The sequence below is a fragment of the Pecten maximus genome, chromosome 13 (genome assembly GCF_902652985.1).
Source record: "Pecten maximus chromosome 13, xPecMax1.1, whole genome shotgun sequence".
Classification (NCBI taxonomy): domain Eukaryota; kingdom Metazoa; phylum Mollusca; class Bivalvia; order Pectinida; family Pectinidae; genus Pecten; species Pecten maximus.
Window position 1 is genome coordinate 30,810,593 of NC_047027.1, and position 19,303 is coordinate 30,829,895.

The 19,303-nt window shown below is 38.0% G+C and overlaps 1 protein-coding gene across 1 annotated transcript; it reads right to left on the reverse strand.

The window, feature by feature from the left end:
• Positions 1–13,240: 13,240 nt before the first annotated feature.
• Positions 13,241–15,965, reverse strand: LOC117341042. The gene is made up of 6 exons (XM_033902859.1): positions 15,831–15,965; positions 15,237–15,456; positions 15,017–15,088; positions 14,502–14,627; positions 14,051–14,143; positions 13,241–13,436 (listed from the first exon to the last, which is right to left on the reverse strand). Exons 1-6 carry the CDS (start codon positions 15,880–15,882, stop codon positions 13,388–13,390), a joined length of 612 nt encoding a protein of 203 aa, XP_033758750.1. The 5' UTR covers positions 15,883–15,965; the 3' UTR covers positions 13,241–13,387.
• Positions 15,966–19,303: the final 3,338 nt, after the last annotated feature.

Genomic DNA, 19,303 nt, shown 5'->3' on the forward strand with positions numbered 1-19,303 from the left:
ATATAGCAGTTTCGTCGCAGAATATCAAAAGATCAAAACAAATTATATATATTAAAATACTCGTGTATATACACATATTTTTCAAAAGATTGGTGTGAATCCGAAAGCTTCTGCCGATTCACAAGTCACTTTCACCAAAGCGACATCTTGGATTAAACATTCAAAGTTGTAGAGATGAACTGTTTTTGAACTGTTTTGATATAAATATAACAAATAACATTCATCATATTCTTAAAAATAGTTTTGTTATCCATGACGTGTCAATGTTGGAATAATTAACACGGAATGATAATGACATTAGGGTTGACTAATACCCCCTCCGTATACTGGAGTTAAAACAATAGTGTGTGGGCGTGCAGTAAAACAATTCAGATATACACACAGGAACATCAATGGAAACAGTCCTATTGTCTCACGTAAACATTTAAAACATCCCGTTTTCGTCAGAAATCTATGAAACATTATCAAATAAATGAATAATGATATTTGTATTTATCAATACGTTTGGGCGATACTACAAGTATTATAAAAATTATAAAAGTGGAGTTTCCAGTGTTAATTTCCTATAGCAGTCATACTAATGATAATTTAACCCTTAGTTACCATATGATTTGAAATGGAATCGAATCGAATCGAATGAATACATGTACATGTTTGGACTTAAATGACTAATTGTAAACGTAGGACTACGGAGGCTACCAATAGCACAAACAAGCTATCGTATTTGTTTCTTGAGCTATTTTTAAACCCGACCATTAACATAACCCACTTTTGTCATGTTCCATAAATACATGTACTCATGTCAATCTAGAAAATGTAAAGTAACTCGTTTAACCAATCCAAACTGACCTAACATCTCACGAAACCAATCCAACCCGACCTAACATCTTTTCGAACCAATATCATCAAACTAATCAATAACGACCAACACATCCCCTCAAACCAATCCAAACCGACCTAGCATCTCCTCAAACCAATCCAAACCGACCTAACCTTTCCTCCAACCAATCCAAACCGACCTAACATTTCCTCCAACCAATCCAAACCGACCTATTTACTTTCGTCATAAGCATGCTTCTAAAATGCCTGTCGTCATTTGATGATGATAAATATTGTCTACGGGCATATCATTGTAAAATCACAATTTGTATAACTTGATTAAAGTATCAACGTTTAGCCAGGTGATCACGTGATCATGTTACTATGGTAATACTGTATAGATTAAGATACAACTAAAAATAGGAACAGTCACATCAGATTGATGAACAAGTTTCACGCTAAAAGTTAAAAGTTTTACAATCGCAAACTCTCTTGATATCACCCATCCGTCATCCAGAGTAGGGGGTAACCATTGAGGACGTCCAATTCTAAGATAAATGGAACAATTCAAATTACCTCTGGCTGATGTCCAATCACAACTCTTATCAAAAGGAAACATACTCCGAATTAAAAATTAGAAAAAAAAAACTTGGAACTCCTTGTTATCCGAATATAAGACAAATATGGTATTAATATAAAAAAAAATAAACTAAATTTCGTTTTTGCCGGAAACATATGGTTCAAAGTTTATATATATCTGAAACTGAAAGATTTTTGACACTTATTTACAAAAAAATGGGGCCAGTGTTTAATGGTCTTAGTTGCTTTATCTGTCATCGATGTTTCTATGCAGGAACTTCGGTAACCACATATTCTTTGAATAATGTTATCTATGACGTCACTATGTCAGTAATGCCACCTCGTTATAACGACTGTGTCAGTAATACCACGTCGTTATGACTACTGTTTCTATGTCCGTAATACCACGTCGTTATGACTACTGTGTCTCTATGTCAGTAATACCACGTCGTTATGACTACTGTGTCAGTAATACCACGTCGTTATGACTACTGTCTCTATGTCAGTAATACCACGTCGTTATGACTACTGTGTCAGTAATACCACGTCGTTATGACTACTGTCTCTATGTCAGTAATACCACGTCGTTATGACTACTGTGTCAGTAATACCACGTCGTTATGACTACTGTGTCAGTAATACACGTCGTTATGACTACTGTGTCAGTAATACCACGTCGTTATGACTACTGTCTCTATGTCAGTAATACCACGTCGTTATGACTACTGTCTCTATGTCAGTAATACCACGTCGTTATGACTACTGTCTCTGTGTCAGTAATACCACGTCGTTATGACTACTGTCTCTATGTCAGTAATACCACGTCGTTATGACTACTGTGTCTCTGTGTCAGTAACACCACGTCGTTATGACCACTGTGTCTCTATGTCAGTAATACCACGTCGTTATGACTACTGTCTCTATGTCAGTAATACCACGTCGTTATGACTACTGTGTCAGTAATACCACGTCGTTATGACTACTGTCTCTATGTCAGTAATACCACGTCGTGATGACTACTTTGTCTCTGATTGTAATACCACGTCGTGATGACTACTGTCTCTTTGTCAGTAATACCACATCATTATGACTACTGTCTCTCTATGTGAGTAATACCACGTCGTTATGACTACTGTCTCTATGTCAGTAATACCACGTCGTTATGACTACTGTGTCAGTAATACCACGTCGTTATGACTACTGTCCCTATGTCAGTAATACCACGTCATTATGACTACTGTCTCTCTATGTCAGTAATACCACGTCATTATGACTACTGTGTCTCCATGTCAGTAATACCACGTCGTTATGACTACTGTGTCTCTATGTCAGTGATACCACGTCGTTATGACTACTGTCTCTATGTCAGTAATACCACGTCATTATGACTACTGTCTCTATATGTCAGTAATTCCACGTCGTTTTGACTACTGTCTCTCTATGTCAGTAATACCACGTCATTATGACTACTGTGTCTCTATGTCAGTAATACCACGTCGTAATGACTACTGTCTCTCTATGTCAGTAATACCACGTCATTATGACTACTGTATCTCCATGTCAGTAATACCACGTCGTTATGACTACTGTGTCTCTATGTCAGTGATACCACGTCGTTATGACTACTGTCTCTATGTCAGTAATACCACGTCGTTATGACTACTGTGTCAGTAATACCACGTCGTTATGACTACTGTGTCTTTATGTCAGTTATACCACGTCGTTATGACTACTGTTTCCATGTCAGTAATACCACGTCATTATGACTACTGTCTCTATATGTCAGTCATACCACGTCGTTTTGACTACTATGTCAGTAATACCACGTCGTTATAATTACTGTGTCTCTATGTCAGTAATACCACGTCGTTATGACTACTGTGTCTCTATGTCAGTAATACCACGTCGTTATGACTACTGTCTCTATGTCGGTAATACCACGTCATTATGACTACTGTCTCTATATGTCAGTAATACCACGTCGTTTTGACTACTATGTCAGTAATACCACGTCGTTATGACTACTGTGTCTCTATGTCAGTAATACCACGTCGTTATGACTACTGTCTCTATGTCGGTAATACCACGTCGTTATGACTACTGTGTCTCTGATTGTAATACCACGTCGTTATGACTACTGTCTTGATGTCAGTAATACCACGTCATTATGACTACTGTCTCTCTATGTCAGTAATACCACGTCGTTATGACTACTGTCTCTATGTCAGTAATACCACGTCGTTATGACTACTGTCTCTATGTCAGTAATACCACGTCGTTATGACTACTGTGTCAGTAATACCACGTCGTTATGACTACTGTGTCAGTAATACCACGTCGTTATGACTACTGTGTCTCTATGTCAGTAATACCACGTCGTTATGACTACTGTCTCTATGTCAGTAATACCACGTCGTTATGACTACTGTGTCTATGTCAGTAATACCACGTCGTTATGACTACTGTGTCTCTATGTCAGTAATACCACGTCGTTATGACTACTGTCCCTATGTCAGTAATACCACGTCATTATGACTACTGTCTCTCTATGTCAGTAATACCACGTCATTAAGACTACTGTGTCTCCATGTCAGTAATACCACGTCGTTATGACTACTGTGTCTCTATGTCAGTGGTACCACGTCGTTATGACTACTGTCTCTATGTCAGTAATACCACGTCATTATGACTACTGTCTCTATATGTCAGTAATTCCACGTCGTTTTGACTACTGTGTCAGTAATACCACGTTGTTATGACTACTGTGTCTCTATGTCAGTAATACCACGTCGTTATGACTACTGTCTCTATGTCAGTAATACCACGTCCTTATGACTACTGTCTCTATGTCAGTAATACCACGTCGTTATGACTACTGTGTCTCTATGTCAGTAATACCACGTCGTAATGACTACTGTCTCTCTATGTCAGTAATACCACATCATTATGACTACTGTGTCTCCATGTCAGTAATACCACGTCGTTATGACTACTGTGTCTCTATGTCAGTAATACCACGTCGTTATGACTACTGTGTCACTATGTCAGTAATACCACGTCGTTATGACTACTGTGTCTCTATGTCAGTGATACCACGTCGTTATGACTACTGTCTCTATGTCAGTAATACCACGTCATTATGACTACTGTCTCTATATGTCAGTAATACCACGTCGTTTTGACTACTATGTCAGTAATACCACGTCGTTATGATTACTGTGTCTCTATGTCAGTAATACCACGTCGTTATGACTACTGTGTCTCTATGTCAGTAATACCACGTCGTTATGACTACTGTCTCTATGTCGGTAATACCACGTCATTATGACTACTGTCTCTATATGTCAGTAATACCACGTCGTTTTGACTACTATGTCAGTAATACCACGTCGTTATGACTACTGTGTCTCTATGTCAGTAATACCACGTCGTTATGACTACTGTCTCTATGTCGGTAATACCACGTCGTTATGACTACTGTGTCTCTGATTGTAATACCACGTCGTTATGACTACTGTCTCTATGTCAGTAATACCACGTCATTATGACTACTGTCTCTCTATGTCAGTAATACCACGTCGTTATGACTACTGTCTCTATGTCAGTAATACCACGTCGTTATGACTACTGTCTCTATGTCAGTAATACCACGTCGTTATGACTACTGTCTCTATATCAGTAATACCACGTCGTTATGACTACTGTGTCAGTAATACCAAGTCGTTATGACTACTGTGTCAGTAATACCACGTCCTTATGACTACGGTGTCTCTATGTCAGTAATACCACGTCGTTATGACTACTATGTCAGTAATACCACGTCGTTATGACTACTGTGTCTCTATGTCAGTAATACCACGTCCTTATGACTACTGTGTCTCTATGTCAGTAATACCACGTCCTTATGACTACTGTGTCTCTATGTCAGTAATACCACGTCCTTATGACTACTGTGTCTCTATGTCAGTAATACCACGTCGTTATGACTACTGTGTCTCTATGTCAGTAATACCACGTCGTTATGACTACTGTGTCTCTATGTCAGTAATACCACGTCGTTATGACTACTGTGTCTCTATGTCAGTAATACCACGTCGTTTTGACTACTGTGTCAGTAATACCACGTCGTTATGACTACTGTCTCTATGTCAGTAATACCACGTCGTTATGACTACTGTGTCTCTATGTCACTAATACCACGTCGTTATGACTACTGTGTCTCTATGTCAGTAATACCACGTCGTTATGACTACTGTGTCTCTATGTCAGTAATACCACGTCGTTATGACTACTGTGTCTCTATGTCAGTAATACCACGTCGTTATGACCACTGTGTCAGTAATACCACGTCGTTATGACTATTGTGTTTCTATGTCAGTAATACCACGTCGTTATGACTACTGTGTCTCTATGTCAGTAATACCACGTCGCTATGACTACTGTGTCTCTATGTCAGTAATACCACGTCGTTATGATTACTGTGTCAGTAATACCACGTCGTTATGACTACTGTGTCTCTATGTCAGTAATACCACGTCGTTATGACTACTGTGTCTCTATGTCAGTAATACCACGTCGTTATGAATACTGTGTCTCTATGTCAGTAATACCACGTCGTTATGACTACTGTGTCTCCATGTCAGTAATACCACATCGTTATGACTACTGTGTCTCTATGTCAGTAATACCACGTCGTTATGACTACTGTGTCTCTATGTCAGTAATACCACGTCGTTATGACTACTGTGTCAGTGATACCACGTCGTTATGACTACTGTGTCTCTATGTCAGTAATACCACGTCGTTATGACTACTGTGTCTCTATGTCAGTAATACCACGTCGTTATGACTACTGTGTTAGTAATACCACGTCGTTATAACTACTGTCTCTATGTAAGTAATATAACGTCGTTATGACTACTGTGTCTCTATGTCATTAATACCACGTCGTTATGACTACTGTGTCTCTATGTCAGTAATACCACGTCGTTATGACTACTGTGTCTCTATGTCAGTAATACCACATCGTTATGACTACTGTGTCTCTATGTAAGTAATACCACGTCGTTATGACTACTGTGTCTCTATGTAAGTAATACCACGTCGTTATGACTACTGTGTCTCTATGTCAGTAATACCACGTCGTTATGACTACTGTGTCTCTATGTAAGTAATACCACGTCCTTATGACTACTGTGTCTCTGTGTCAGAAATACCACGTCGTTATGACTACTGTGTCTCTGTGTCAGAAATACCACGTCGTTATGACTACTGTGTCTCTATGTCAGTAATACCACGTCGTTATGACTACTGTGTTTCTATGTCAGTAATACCACGTCGTTATGACTACTGTGTCAGTAATACCACGTCGTTATGACTACTGTGTCTCTATGTCAGTAATACCACGTCGTTATGACTACTGTGTCTCTATGTCCGTAATACCACGTCGTTATGACTACTGTCTTTATGTCAGTAATACCACGTCGTTATGACTACTGTGTCAGTAATACCACGTCGTTATGACCACTGTGTCAGTAATACCACGTCGTTATGACTACTGTCTCTATGTCAGTAATACCACGTCGTTATGACCACTGTGTCTCTATGTCAGTAATACCACGTCGTTATGACTACTTTGTCTCTCTGTCAGTAATACCTCGTCGTTATGACTACCGTGTCTCTATGTCCGTAATACCACGTCGTTATGACTACTGTCTTTATGTCAGTAATACCACGTCGTTATGACTACTGTGTCTCTATGTCAGTAATACCACGTCGTTATGACTACTGTGTCTCTATGTCCGTAATACCACGTCGTTATGACTACTGTCTTTATGTCAGTAATACCACGTCGTTATGACTACTGTGTCTCTATGTCAGTAATACCACGTCGTTATGACTACTGTGTTTCTATGTCCGTAATACCACGTCGTTATGACTACTGTCTTTATGTCAGTAATACCACGTCGTTATGACTACTGTGTCAGTAATACCACGTCGTTATGACCACTGTGTCAGTAATACCACGTCGTTATGACTACTGTCTCTATGTCAGTAATACCTCGTCGTTATGACTACTGTGTCTTTATGTCCGTAATACCACGTCGTTATGACTACTGTCTTTATGTCAGTAATACCACGTCGTTATGACTACTGTGTCTCTATGTCAGTAATACCACGTCGTTATGACTACTGTGTCTCTATGTCCGTAATACCACGTCGTTATGACTACTGTCTTTATGTCAGTAATACCACGTCGTTATGACTACTGTGTCAGTAATACCACGTCGTTATGACCACTGTGTCAGTAATACCACGTCGTTATGACTACTGTCTCTATGTCAGTAATACCACGTCGTTATGACTACTTTGTCTCTCTGTCAGTAATACCACGTCGTTATGACTACTTTGTCTCTATGTCAGTAATACCACGTCGTTATGACTACTTTGTCTCTATGTCAGTAATACCACGTCGTTATGACTACTGTGTCTCTATGTCCGTAATACCACGTCGTTATGACTACTGTCTTTATGTCAGTAATACCACGTCGTTATGACTACTGTGTCAGTAATACCACGTCGTTATGACCACTGTGTCAGTAATACCACGTCGTTATGACTACTGTGTCTCTATGTCAGTAATACCACGTCGTTATGACTACTGTGTCTCCATGTCAGTAATACCACATCGTTATGACTACTGTGTCTCTATGTCAGTAATACCACGTCGTTATGACTACTGTGTCTCTATGTCAGTAATACCACGTCGTTATGACTACTGTGTCAGTGATACCACGTCGTTATGACTACTGTGTCTCTATGTCAGTAATACCACGTCGTTATGACTACTGTGTCTCTATGTCAGTAATACCACGTCGTTATGACTACTGTGTTAGTAATACCACGTCGTTATAACTACTGTCTCTATGTAAGTAATATAACGTCGTTATGACTACTGTGTCTCTATGTCATTAATACCACGTCGTTATGACTACTGTGTCTCTATGTCAGTAATACCACGTCGTTATGACTACTGTGTCTCTATGTCAGTAATACCACATCGTTATGACTACTGTGTCTCTATGTAAGTAATACCACGTCGTTATGACTACTGTGTCTCTATGTAAGTAATACCACGTCGTTATGACTACTGTGTCTCTATGTCAGTAATACCACGTCGTTATGACTACTGTGTCTCTATGTAAGTAATACCACGTCCTTATGACTACTGTGTCTCTGTGTCAGAAATACCACGTCGTTATGACTACTGTGTCTCTGTGTCAGAAATACCACGTCGTTATGACTACTGTGTCTCTATGTCAGTAATACCACGTCGTTATGACTACTGTGTTTCTATGTCAGTAATACCACGTCGTTATGACTACTGTGTCAGTAATACCACGTCGTTATGACTACTGTGTCTCTATGTCAGTAATACCACGTCGTTATGACTACTGTGTCTCTATGTCCGTAATACCACGTCGTTATGACTACTGTCTTTATGTCAGTAATACCACGTCGTTATGACTACTGTGTCAGTAATACCACGTCGTTATGACCACTGTGTCAGTAATACCACGTCGTTATGACTACTGTCTCTATGTCAGTAATACCACGTCGTTATGACCACTGTGTCTCTATGTCAGTAATACCACGTCGTTATGACTACTTTGTCTCTCTGTCAGTAATACCTCGTCGTTATGACTACTGTGTCTCTATGTCCGTAATACCACGTCGTTATGACTACTGTCTTTATGTCAGTAATACCACGTCGTTATGACTACTGTGTCTCTATGTCAGTAATACCACGTCGTTATGACTACTGTGTCTCTATGTCCGTAATACCACGTCGTTATGACTACTGTCTTTATGTCAGTAATACCACGTCGTTATGACTACTGTGTCTCTATGTCAGTAATACCACGTCGTTATGACTACTGTGTTTCTATGTCCGTAATACCACGTCGTTATGACTACTGTCTTTATGTCAGTAATACCACGTCGTTATGACTACTGTGTCAGTAATACCACGTCGTTATGACCACTGTGTCAGTAATACCACGTCGTTATGACTACTGTCTCTATGTCAGTAATACCTCGTCGTTATGACTACTGTGTCTTTATGTCCGTAATACCACGTCGTTATGACTACTGTCTTTATGTCAGTAATACCACGTCGTTATGACTACTGTGTCTCTATGTCAGTAATACCACGTCGTTATGACTACTGTGTCTCTATGTCCGTAATACCACGTCGTTATGACTACTGTCTTTATGTCAGTAATACCACGTCGTTATGACTACTGTGTCAGTAATACCACGTCGTTATGACCACTGTGTCAGTAATACCACGTCGTTATGACTACTGTCTCTATGTCAGTAATACCACGTCGTTATGACTACTTTGTCTCTCTGTCAGTAATACCACGTCGTTATGACTACTTTGTCTCTATGTCAGTAATACCACGTCGTTATGACTACTTTGTCTCTATGTCAGTAATACCACGTCGTTATGACTACTGTGTCTCTATGTCCGTAATACCACGTCGTTATGACTACTGTCTTTATGTCAGTAATACCACGTCGTTATGACTACTGTGTCAGTAATACCACGTCGTTATGACCACTGTGTCAGTAATACCACGTCGTTATGACTACTGTCTCTATGTCAGTAATACCTCGTCGTTATGACTACTGTGTCAGTAATACCACGTCGTTATGACCACTATGTCAGTAATACCACGTCGTTATGACTACTGTCTCTATGTCAGTAATACCTCGTCGTTATGACTACTGTGTCTTTATGTCCGTAATACCACGTCGTTATGACTACTGTGTCTCTATGTCAGTAATACCACGTCGTTATGACTACTGTGTCTCTATGTCCGTTATACCACGTCGTTATGACTACTGTGTCTCTATGTCAGAAATACCACGTCGTTATGACCACTGTGTCAGTAATACCACGTCGTTATGATTACTGTGTCTCTGTGTCAGAAATACCACGTCGTTATGACCACTGTGTCAGTAATACCACGTCGTTATGATTACTGTGTCTCTATGTCAGTAATACCACGTCGTTATGACTACTGTGTCTCTGTGTCAGAAATACCACGTCGTTATGACCACTGTGTCAGTAATACCACGTCGTTATGATTACTGTGTCTCTATGTCAGTAATACCACGTCGTTATGACTACTGTCTTTATGTCAGTAATACCACGTCGTTATGACTACTGTCTCTATGTCAGTAATACCACGTCGTTATGACTACTTTGTCTCTCTGTCAGTAATACCTCGTCGTTATGACTACTGTGTCTCTATGTCCGTAATACCACGTCGTTATGACTACTGTCTTTATGTCAGTAATACCACGTCGTTATGACTACTGTGTCTCTATGTAAGTAATACCACGTCGTTATGACTACTGTGTCTCTATGTAAGTAATACCACGTCGTTATGACTACTGTGTCTCTATGTCAGTAATACCACGTCGTTATGACTACTGTGTCTCTATGTAAGTAATACCACGTCGTTATGACTACTGTGTCTCTGTGTCAGAAATACCACGTCGTTATGACTACTGTGTCTCTATGTAAGTAATACCACGTCGTTATGACTACTGTGTCTCTATGTCAGTAATACCACGTCGTTATGACTACTGTGTTTCTATGTCAGTAATACCACGTCGTTATGACTACTGTTTCAGTAATACCACGTCGTTATGACTACTGTGTCTCTATGTCAGTAATACCACGTCGTTATGACTACTGTGTCTCTATGTCCGTAATACCACGTCGTTATGACTACTGTCTTTATGTCAGTAATACCACGTCATTATGACTACTGTGTCAGTAATACCACGTCGTTATGACCACTGTGTCAGTAATACCACGTCGTAATGACTACTGTCTCTATGTCAGTAATACCACGTCGTTATGACTACTTTTTCTCTCTCTGTCAGTAATACCACGTCGTTATGACCACTGTGTCTCTATGTCAGTAATACCACGTCGTTATGACTACTGTGTCTCTATGTCAGTAATACCACGTCGTTATGACTACTGTGTCTCTATGTCAGTAATACCACGTCGTTATGACTACTGTGTCTCTATGTCCGTAATACCACGTCGTTATGACTACTGTCTTTATGTCAGTAATACCACGTCATTATGACTACTGTGTCAGTAATACCACGTCGTTATGACCACTGTGTCAGTAATACCACGTCGTTATGACTACTGTCTCTATGTCAGTAATACCACGTCGTTATGACTACTTTGTCTCTCTGTCAGTAATACCTCGTCGTTATGACTACTGTGTCTCTATGTCCGTAATACCACGTCGTTATGACTACTGTCTCTATGTCCGTAATACCACGTCGTTATGACTACTGTGTCTCTATGTCAGTAATACCACGTCGTTATGACTACTGTCTTTATGTCAGTAATACCACGTCGTTATGACTACTGTGTCTCTATGTCAGTAATACCACGTCGTTATGACTACTGTGTCTCTATGTCCGTAATACCACGTCGTTATGACTACTGTCTTTATGTCAGTAATACCACGTCGTTATGACTACTGTGTCAGTAATACCACGTCGTTATGACCACTGTGTCAGTAATACCACGTCGTTATGACTACTGTCTCTATGTCAGTAATACCACGTCGTTATGACTACTGTGTCTCTATGTCAGTAATACCACGTCGTTATGACTACTGTGTCTCTATGTCAGTAATACCACGTCGTTATGACTACTGTGTCTCTATGTCAGTAAAACCACGTCGTTATGACTACTGTCTCTATGTCAGTAATACCACGTCGTTATGACTACTGTGTCTCTATGTCAGTTATACCACGTCGTTATGACTACTTTGTCTCTATGTCAGTAATACCACGTCGTTATTACTACTGTGTCACTATGTCAGTAATACCACGTCGTTATGACTACTCTGTATCTATGTCAGTAATACCACGTCGTTATGACCACTGTGTCTCTATGTCAGTAATACCACGTCGTTATGACTACTGTGTCTCTATGTCAGTAATACCACGTCGTTATGACTACTGTGTCAGTAATACCACGTCGTTATGACTATTGTCTCTATGTCCGTAATACCACGTCGTTATGACTACTGTGTCTATGTCAGTAATACCACGTCATATGAATACTGTATGTCAGTAATACCACGTCGTTATGACTACTGTGTCTCTATGTCAGTAATACCACGTCGTTATGACTACTGTGTCTCTATGTCAGTAATACCACGTCGTTATGACTAATGTGTCAGTAATACCACGTCGTTATGACTACTGTGTCAGTAATACCACGTCGTTATGACTACTGTGTCTCTATGTCAGTAATACCACGTCGTTATGACTACTGTCTCTATGTCAGTAATACCACGTCGTTATGACCACTGTGTCTATGTCAGTAATACCACGTCGTTATGACTACTGTCTCTATGTCAGTAATACCACGTCGTTATGACCACTGTGTCTCTATGTCAGTAATACCACGTCGTTATGACTACTGTGTCTCTATGTCAGTAATACCACGTCGTTATGACCACTGTGTCTCTATGTCAGTAATACCACGTCGTTATGACTACTGTGTCTCTATGTCAGTAATACCACGTCGTTATGACTACTGTGTCAGTAATACCACGTCGTTATGACTACTGTGTCTCTATGTCAGTAATACCACGTCGTTATGACTAGTACTATGTATTTAAAATTGTAAGTAAAATGGCGTCATTTCTAATATTTCGAATCATTTTTGACAAATATATATGCCCTTTCTTGTTCTAGGAAGAAATAAGGAAAGAAACATTTGGAATAGATTTAGTTTTTTTTTATTTTCTATAAAAACATATGAAAAATACAACGTAAACATTTCAGACGAACCACACACCACTGTAATCTTGGTATTCAGGCAAAAGTGACCAACATTTTGTAGAATGGATTTCACGTAGGGGACATTCATTTAATACACCATCTCATCAAGATAATCTAAGGCCGGGACAAAAAAGCGCCTGGAAAATAAAAAAGAAACATTTTAGTAAGTTATTATAACGCATTGCTGTTCTCGTTACAATTGTTAGAGAAGTCAGATTGATAAATAGCAATTTCCTTACAGATGTCATTATTAGCCATTAATCTGCACACTACGCCTTCTATTGTTTAAATGAGGGGCACGTGATACGTTCCGTTATTTCATGCCTAATTATCCGATAAACAATAAACATGTATATCATGTTGGATCCAATAAGGTGTTACATGTATATGCGCTTCCCCAAACACCAAACTCAACCCCATCCCACCCTCCACCCAAACTTTCAATAGTATAATAAATTCATGAAGGCCTACTTTCCTTTTCCTATTACTTGTTACTGAACTCCTTGCCTACTTTCCTTTTTCCTATGACTTGTTACTGAACTCCTTGCCTAGTTTGTTTATACTATGTACCTAACCTCTCAAGTCACTGACAGATATAGAAGTGTGAAACAGTCATATCGTATAATTTCTAAATTGTCAATACATCATATACTGTTTTTTGGGTTGTTTTTTTTTTTATTAATTTTCTTTTTCAAAAATTACTTTATGAATTTATCTGTAGTTAAATCAAACCTATAACAGTTTACCATACCTTGGGATCCTGGGCCTTTTCCCGGCTCCCTTTCCTGGCCTTTTCTGACCTGGTATAAAGGCCTCGTTTTTTAGTTTCTGTACCTTGATCAACCTGTAAATAAGTAATACATCAACATGTGAATCATCATTATTTTGATCACGTGATTGGAAACACGTCACGTTGAACCAATTGTTTCATGCTTTCTTAACATCATCATATAATATCTAAGATTTTCAGTATCCCTACACTTAAGTCCAGTTCTTCAACAAGCTGTAGTCTACGAAAACTGCAACTTTCATTTCAAGCTAACAACTGAATGATGTAACCCAGGCAAAAAGTATATTTACTTGGTACATGTAACTATTTCATTTTCTTCTTTGCCAATAATAAATTATTTCATTAAAAGGCAATGGGTCATTTTAAGATTCTGAACTTGAAGGAAGTGTGAGTCTAACCTGTATATACTTACATCTGACATTCGTCAATTACTGTGTCGACAAAGACGAATGGTCCCAGAGATCGGTTAGGTAGAGATTCACAGGAGGCTAGTTCTGATCCCACAGGTCTGAAGCTGACCACGGGCCGCCTTATCACTCTAGATAAACCAAAAACATATCATTTAGTTTAAATTTTCTTTTATTCAAATATCTAAGTACATTATAAATTTACATTGCATGCATACAATACAAAATTAAAGGAAAATAGAAACAACATATTATTTGTTACGAAATTTGAGGTAGTCTATATGTATCCATACGATTAATAGTGCGATGTAGCTATGTAAAGCATTACAATAGATTCAGCTTTCTAAGATATTTTTTCCTTACAAGGAACATTTAAAGTATCATTTGATAAGTTACGATATTCTAGACTTTTTAACATACATGGCAAATAATTTACAAAGGTAAAACATTATGCAGATATAATCATTTCCTTTTAAAGATAATTATATATCAACATCTGTTAACAGCTTTTATCCCTTACCTGGGTCGTCTGCGATTGAGGCGCTGGAGTGTCCTTAATGGCGGCAGTGATATTCTCTCTACTGTTACAACCCTGTATAAGTAAATAACACAAAAAACTCAAAATGTGCTTAAAGGACTTCCGTAAAAAGCAGATTCACTATACATCTATATATGGTTATTAGGTTGATAAAATGCCATTAAGTTGGATAGATTGTACATCAATGATAAGATTTACTTACAGGTCACAGCTTCCCTCGATATAAGAGATGTAGAGAGTTTCGTTTTCCAGACGAGTAGTAAATCGTGGACAGACAGTGGCGTTGTTAAGGGCATCTGTCACTACATCAGTGACACCTGGTGGTGTTGTTCCGGTAGTTACGTCATTTGTTGTAGCCTCGGTTTGAATTCCAGTTGTTACGGAGGGAACCGATGTTGTGGCGCCATTTGACATTTGAATGCCTGTAATAAGATTTGTTAATATAAATATACTATAAATGTTCATCAAATTTTATAACATAGCGTAACATAGCGAGCTCTTGATGATTCGTCGAGTAATTATCTAAATAATTATTCCAAACAGGAAAACAGAAACAGCAACTGTTCAATAATGTCCGTACACTATTATGTTTCAACACGATTACGTATCAAATGGTTTTAAAAAAAAACCTTTAAAACAAGAGATATTGCATGTCTTGCTTGCTCCAGTTCGATTTAAACACCAACATATGCCCAAGGTCCGATTATAACACTCTTTATTTGATTTTCAAATTCCTTAGATAATAAATTGCACTTACAATAATCAATTATGAATATTTTGTTTTAGATATACTTACATAGAGCTCCCAGAGCCAGCATGCATGCCCCTATAGTATAAAACATATTCATGATCGCCGCCCTGCTTCAGCTACTGTATGTGAGATAGTATCTATGGTCAGTTCGAATTATGGCCACTTTGACCAATCAGTTGGTCTTATATAGGCTACCGGACACTCCAAAACACATCAAATCGGCGAAAACAACATTCTGACGTCATACATACAGGGGACACCGAGACGTCACTTTGCACCATAACATTAGATGAACATAACTCGAATGAGGCCACCGACAGGGAGTAGATGCACCTCCAATGAGGCCATCGAGAGGGATTAGACTCCAGTACCACCGGAAATATATTTAAACATGTATTATATTTTGTCGTTTGTTTCGCGATTTCCTGTCATCATTTTGTATATGTTTTTACACGTAGCTCGATAAACATTTTATTTGGCGGTGAGAGTGTGTTAAATAGTTCCCCTATAAAGGGCCTCTACACCTCTCTATTACCATAAATGACTGCCTGAAGCCATGGTCACTTTTGTGACGCCAGAAGAGTTTGGTCATCCTTCTTTAGGGACATGTACGTAAATAAGCTACAGGTCAGTGTAGAGAGACCCGCCCCCAATGTCACCGTCAGGTATGGTCAAGACAGAAGGAATACATGGCGGTTATAGCTGGGCCGTGCTTTGTTTGTGTGTTATTATGATGATTATTAATATGTTATTAGGTACATGTATCTATGTTCCAACTTACCTGTTATCTTTAGATATCAGATACTCGACTCGGCTAACGTAAGAACAGATTTATATTTGACCTTTTAAAAAACAAAACATTAAGCTATTTTTTAACTATTATTATTTAAATCATTAATCATTATTTTCTACTTTTTCACTTGCACTTTTTGCATAAAGAAATCGGTTAAATTCTCAATCTAATTTTATCATATATTTTATATGCCCAAATGTCGCATAGTTGTTGTAAGCTACAACCAACTACCAGACGTATTCGCATTTTTTACTCCTTTACACTCAAACATATACTCAATAATGCATGCATTAAACAACGATTACAATAAAATATTGAATAAAATTGATGAATATTGAAATATCAAGGAAGTGCAAAAAAGGAGAGGGTGTACTTTAAAATCTTAAGACGGGTAGACAAGTCAATCAAGTTGACCTGATAGACTTTACTAAGCGCCATCTTATGTCCAATAATGATCTCAATACTAAACGTTGTAACTAAAGGTAACGTTTATATCAACTAAATTCTACAAAATCATGATTTAATACTAAATTGTACGATAGGTCCTACACACTGAGACGTCGGATTGTATTGCAGCTTTAAATTCGGTAAGAATGGCACTTTTGTGGACAGACACACGTTATACACTCCTACACGTGGTAAACTCGGCAAGGAGCACTTGATTCGGAGTAAGCTCCCCTAACAAGGCTGCACAACACCATTTTAACATGTACGGAATAAACGGAAGGAATGAATGAAGTATGGCGAATGCTAGCCCTCGTGTGTGAGGACATTTTTTGTATTTTGTTGGTGTCTTTGAAAATAAAAATTTTTGAACCTAAAAAAAAAATTTAAAAAAAAATAAAAAAAAAAAATAAAAAGAATGGCACTTTAGGTGTTCATTATATGGCCATAGTTTACTACGGGGTATCATTTTTACCGAGTTTTAATCTAGACCTCAAAACGTCTGAAAATATGCCATGCGCTATAGAGGATGTCATACAGGGCTGTACGATAGGTCATTTAATTATTTAACTTCTTTCAGTTGGTATTTATTGACTTATATTGACATTCTGTGTTGCATTTTCCTTTATGTCGTTAGTTTTATAAATATATTTGGGTGACAGATAAATATTTCATGTCGCCGCCCTTACGGACGACATTCTATTTATTTGTTCAAACAAATTGCATTTATATCGACTGTATACTACCATTTATTACTGAATAGTTCAATGTTTAAATGAACGTCAACTGGACTATTAATAAGTTGATGAAGCGCTAATGTTAAATTTTCCCACTCCCTATTTTTAACGCATTTCAAATTCCCCCGCCTTTATCGTCCATGAGTCCTGTTAACCGCTTACCTGTGTTCTTCCGCTTAAAAGTGCGTGGATCTATAGGATATACACGAAAGGATTGATCAATGTATTATTGATATTTAATACATATAAACACGAGGATAATACATACCATACTTGTTAAATTTAATTTTATAGAACAGAAGGTTTATCATCTATTTCTTTACTGTTGTATTCATACGCCTATTGACAGTAACAAGTTATTAACGCCCACCTAAATTTGGTAAAGTCTTAGAGCAGATATGCCTTAGTGATAAGGTAGCAGTGTACAGTAAAAATGCCCAATTTTGAAAAATATGACACATGCCTTAGATATGTAAACATTGCCAGTTAACCCTACATATAAAGTTAACTGAAATTTTTAGAGCTCTCTCTCTCTCTCTCTCTCTCTCTCTCTCTCTCTCTCTCTCTCCTTGATAGGATGTGTAATGGCTGTATGTGTAATTTGTTCACGTGTTTGTCCTTGTGTGTGAGGATGTGCTTGTATATCTGTGTGTATGTGTGTTTGTTTTGAAGTCAGTCTGCTATATGTGTGTGAGAATGGGTGTGAATGTACATGAGTGAGCTGTGTGAAAGAAGCATGTGCATGAGAAGGGGGATGATTATGATGTTGAGGATGATAATGATAAATGCATATCTTGTGCGATATGGTACTGATTCTGATGATGATATGTAATGATGTATGATGATTATGCTGAATATGAAAATGACTATGCATGATGATTACGATGATGCTGAAAAGGATGATTATGATGATGATATATTTTGATGATGCATGATAACTATAATGATGATGATGCATGATGATGATGATGATGATGATGATACCTGTTGATGATGATATATGATGATGATGATGATGATGATGATGATGACAATGCATGATGATGATGATGATACCTGTTGATGATGATATATGATGATGATGATGATGATGATGATGATGATACCTGTTGATGATGATATATGATGATGATGATGATGATGATGATGATGATGACAATGACAATGTATGATGATGATGATGATACCTGTTGATGATGATATATGATGATGATGATGATGATGATGATGATGATGATGATGATGATGATTAAGATTATGATGATGATGATGATACCTGTTGATGATGATATATGTTGATGATGATACATGATGATGATGATGATGATGATGATGATGATGATGATGATGCAAGTTGTCTATAATGATGATGATGCTTAATGATGATGATATATGTTGATGATGATATATGTTGATGATGATATATGTTGATGATGATATATGTTGATGATGCATGCTGACTATAATGATGATGATGCATGATGATGATGATGATGATGATACATGTTAATGATGATATATGTTGATGATGATACATGTTGATG

Bases quoted from the DNA above. Each gene is read 5' to 3' on its own strand.
- LOC117341042 (XM_033902859.1), bottom strand. From the start codon at position 15,882: ATGAATATGTTTTATACTATAGGGGCATGCATGCTGGCTCTGGGAGCT. The intron at 15,457-15,830 runs GTAAGTATATCT...ATCTTATTACAG, and splicing joins GCTGGCTCTGGGAGCTCTAT to GCATTCAAATGTCAAATGGC. The intron at 13,437-14,050 runs GTATGGTAAACT...TTTATTTTCCAG, and splicing joins AAAAGGCCCAGGATCCCAAG to GCGCTTTTTTGTCCCGGCCT.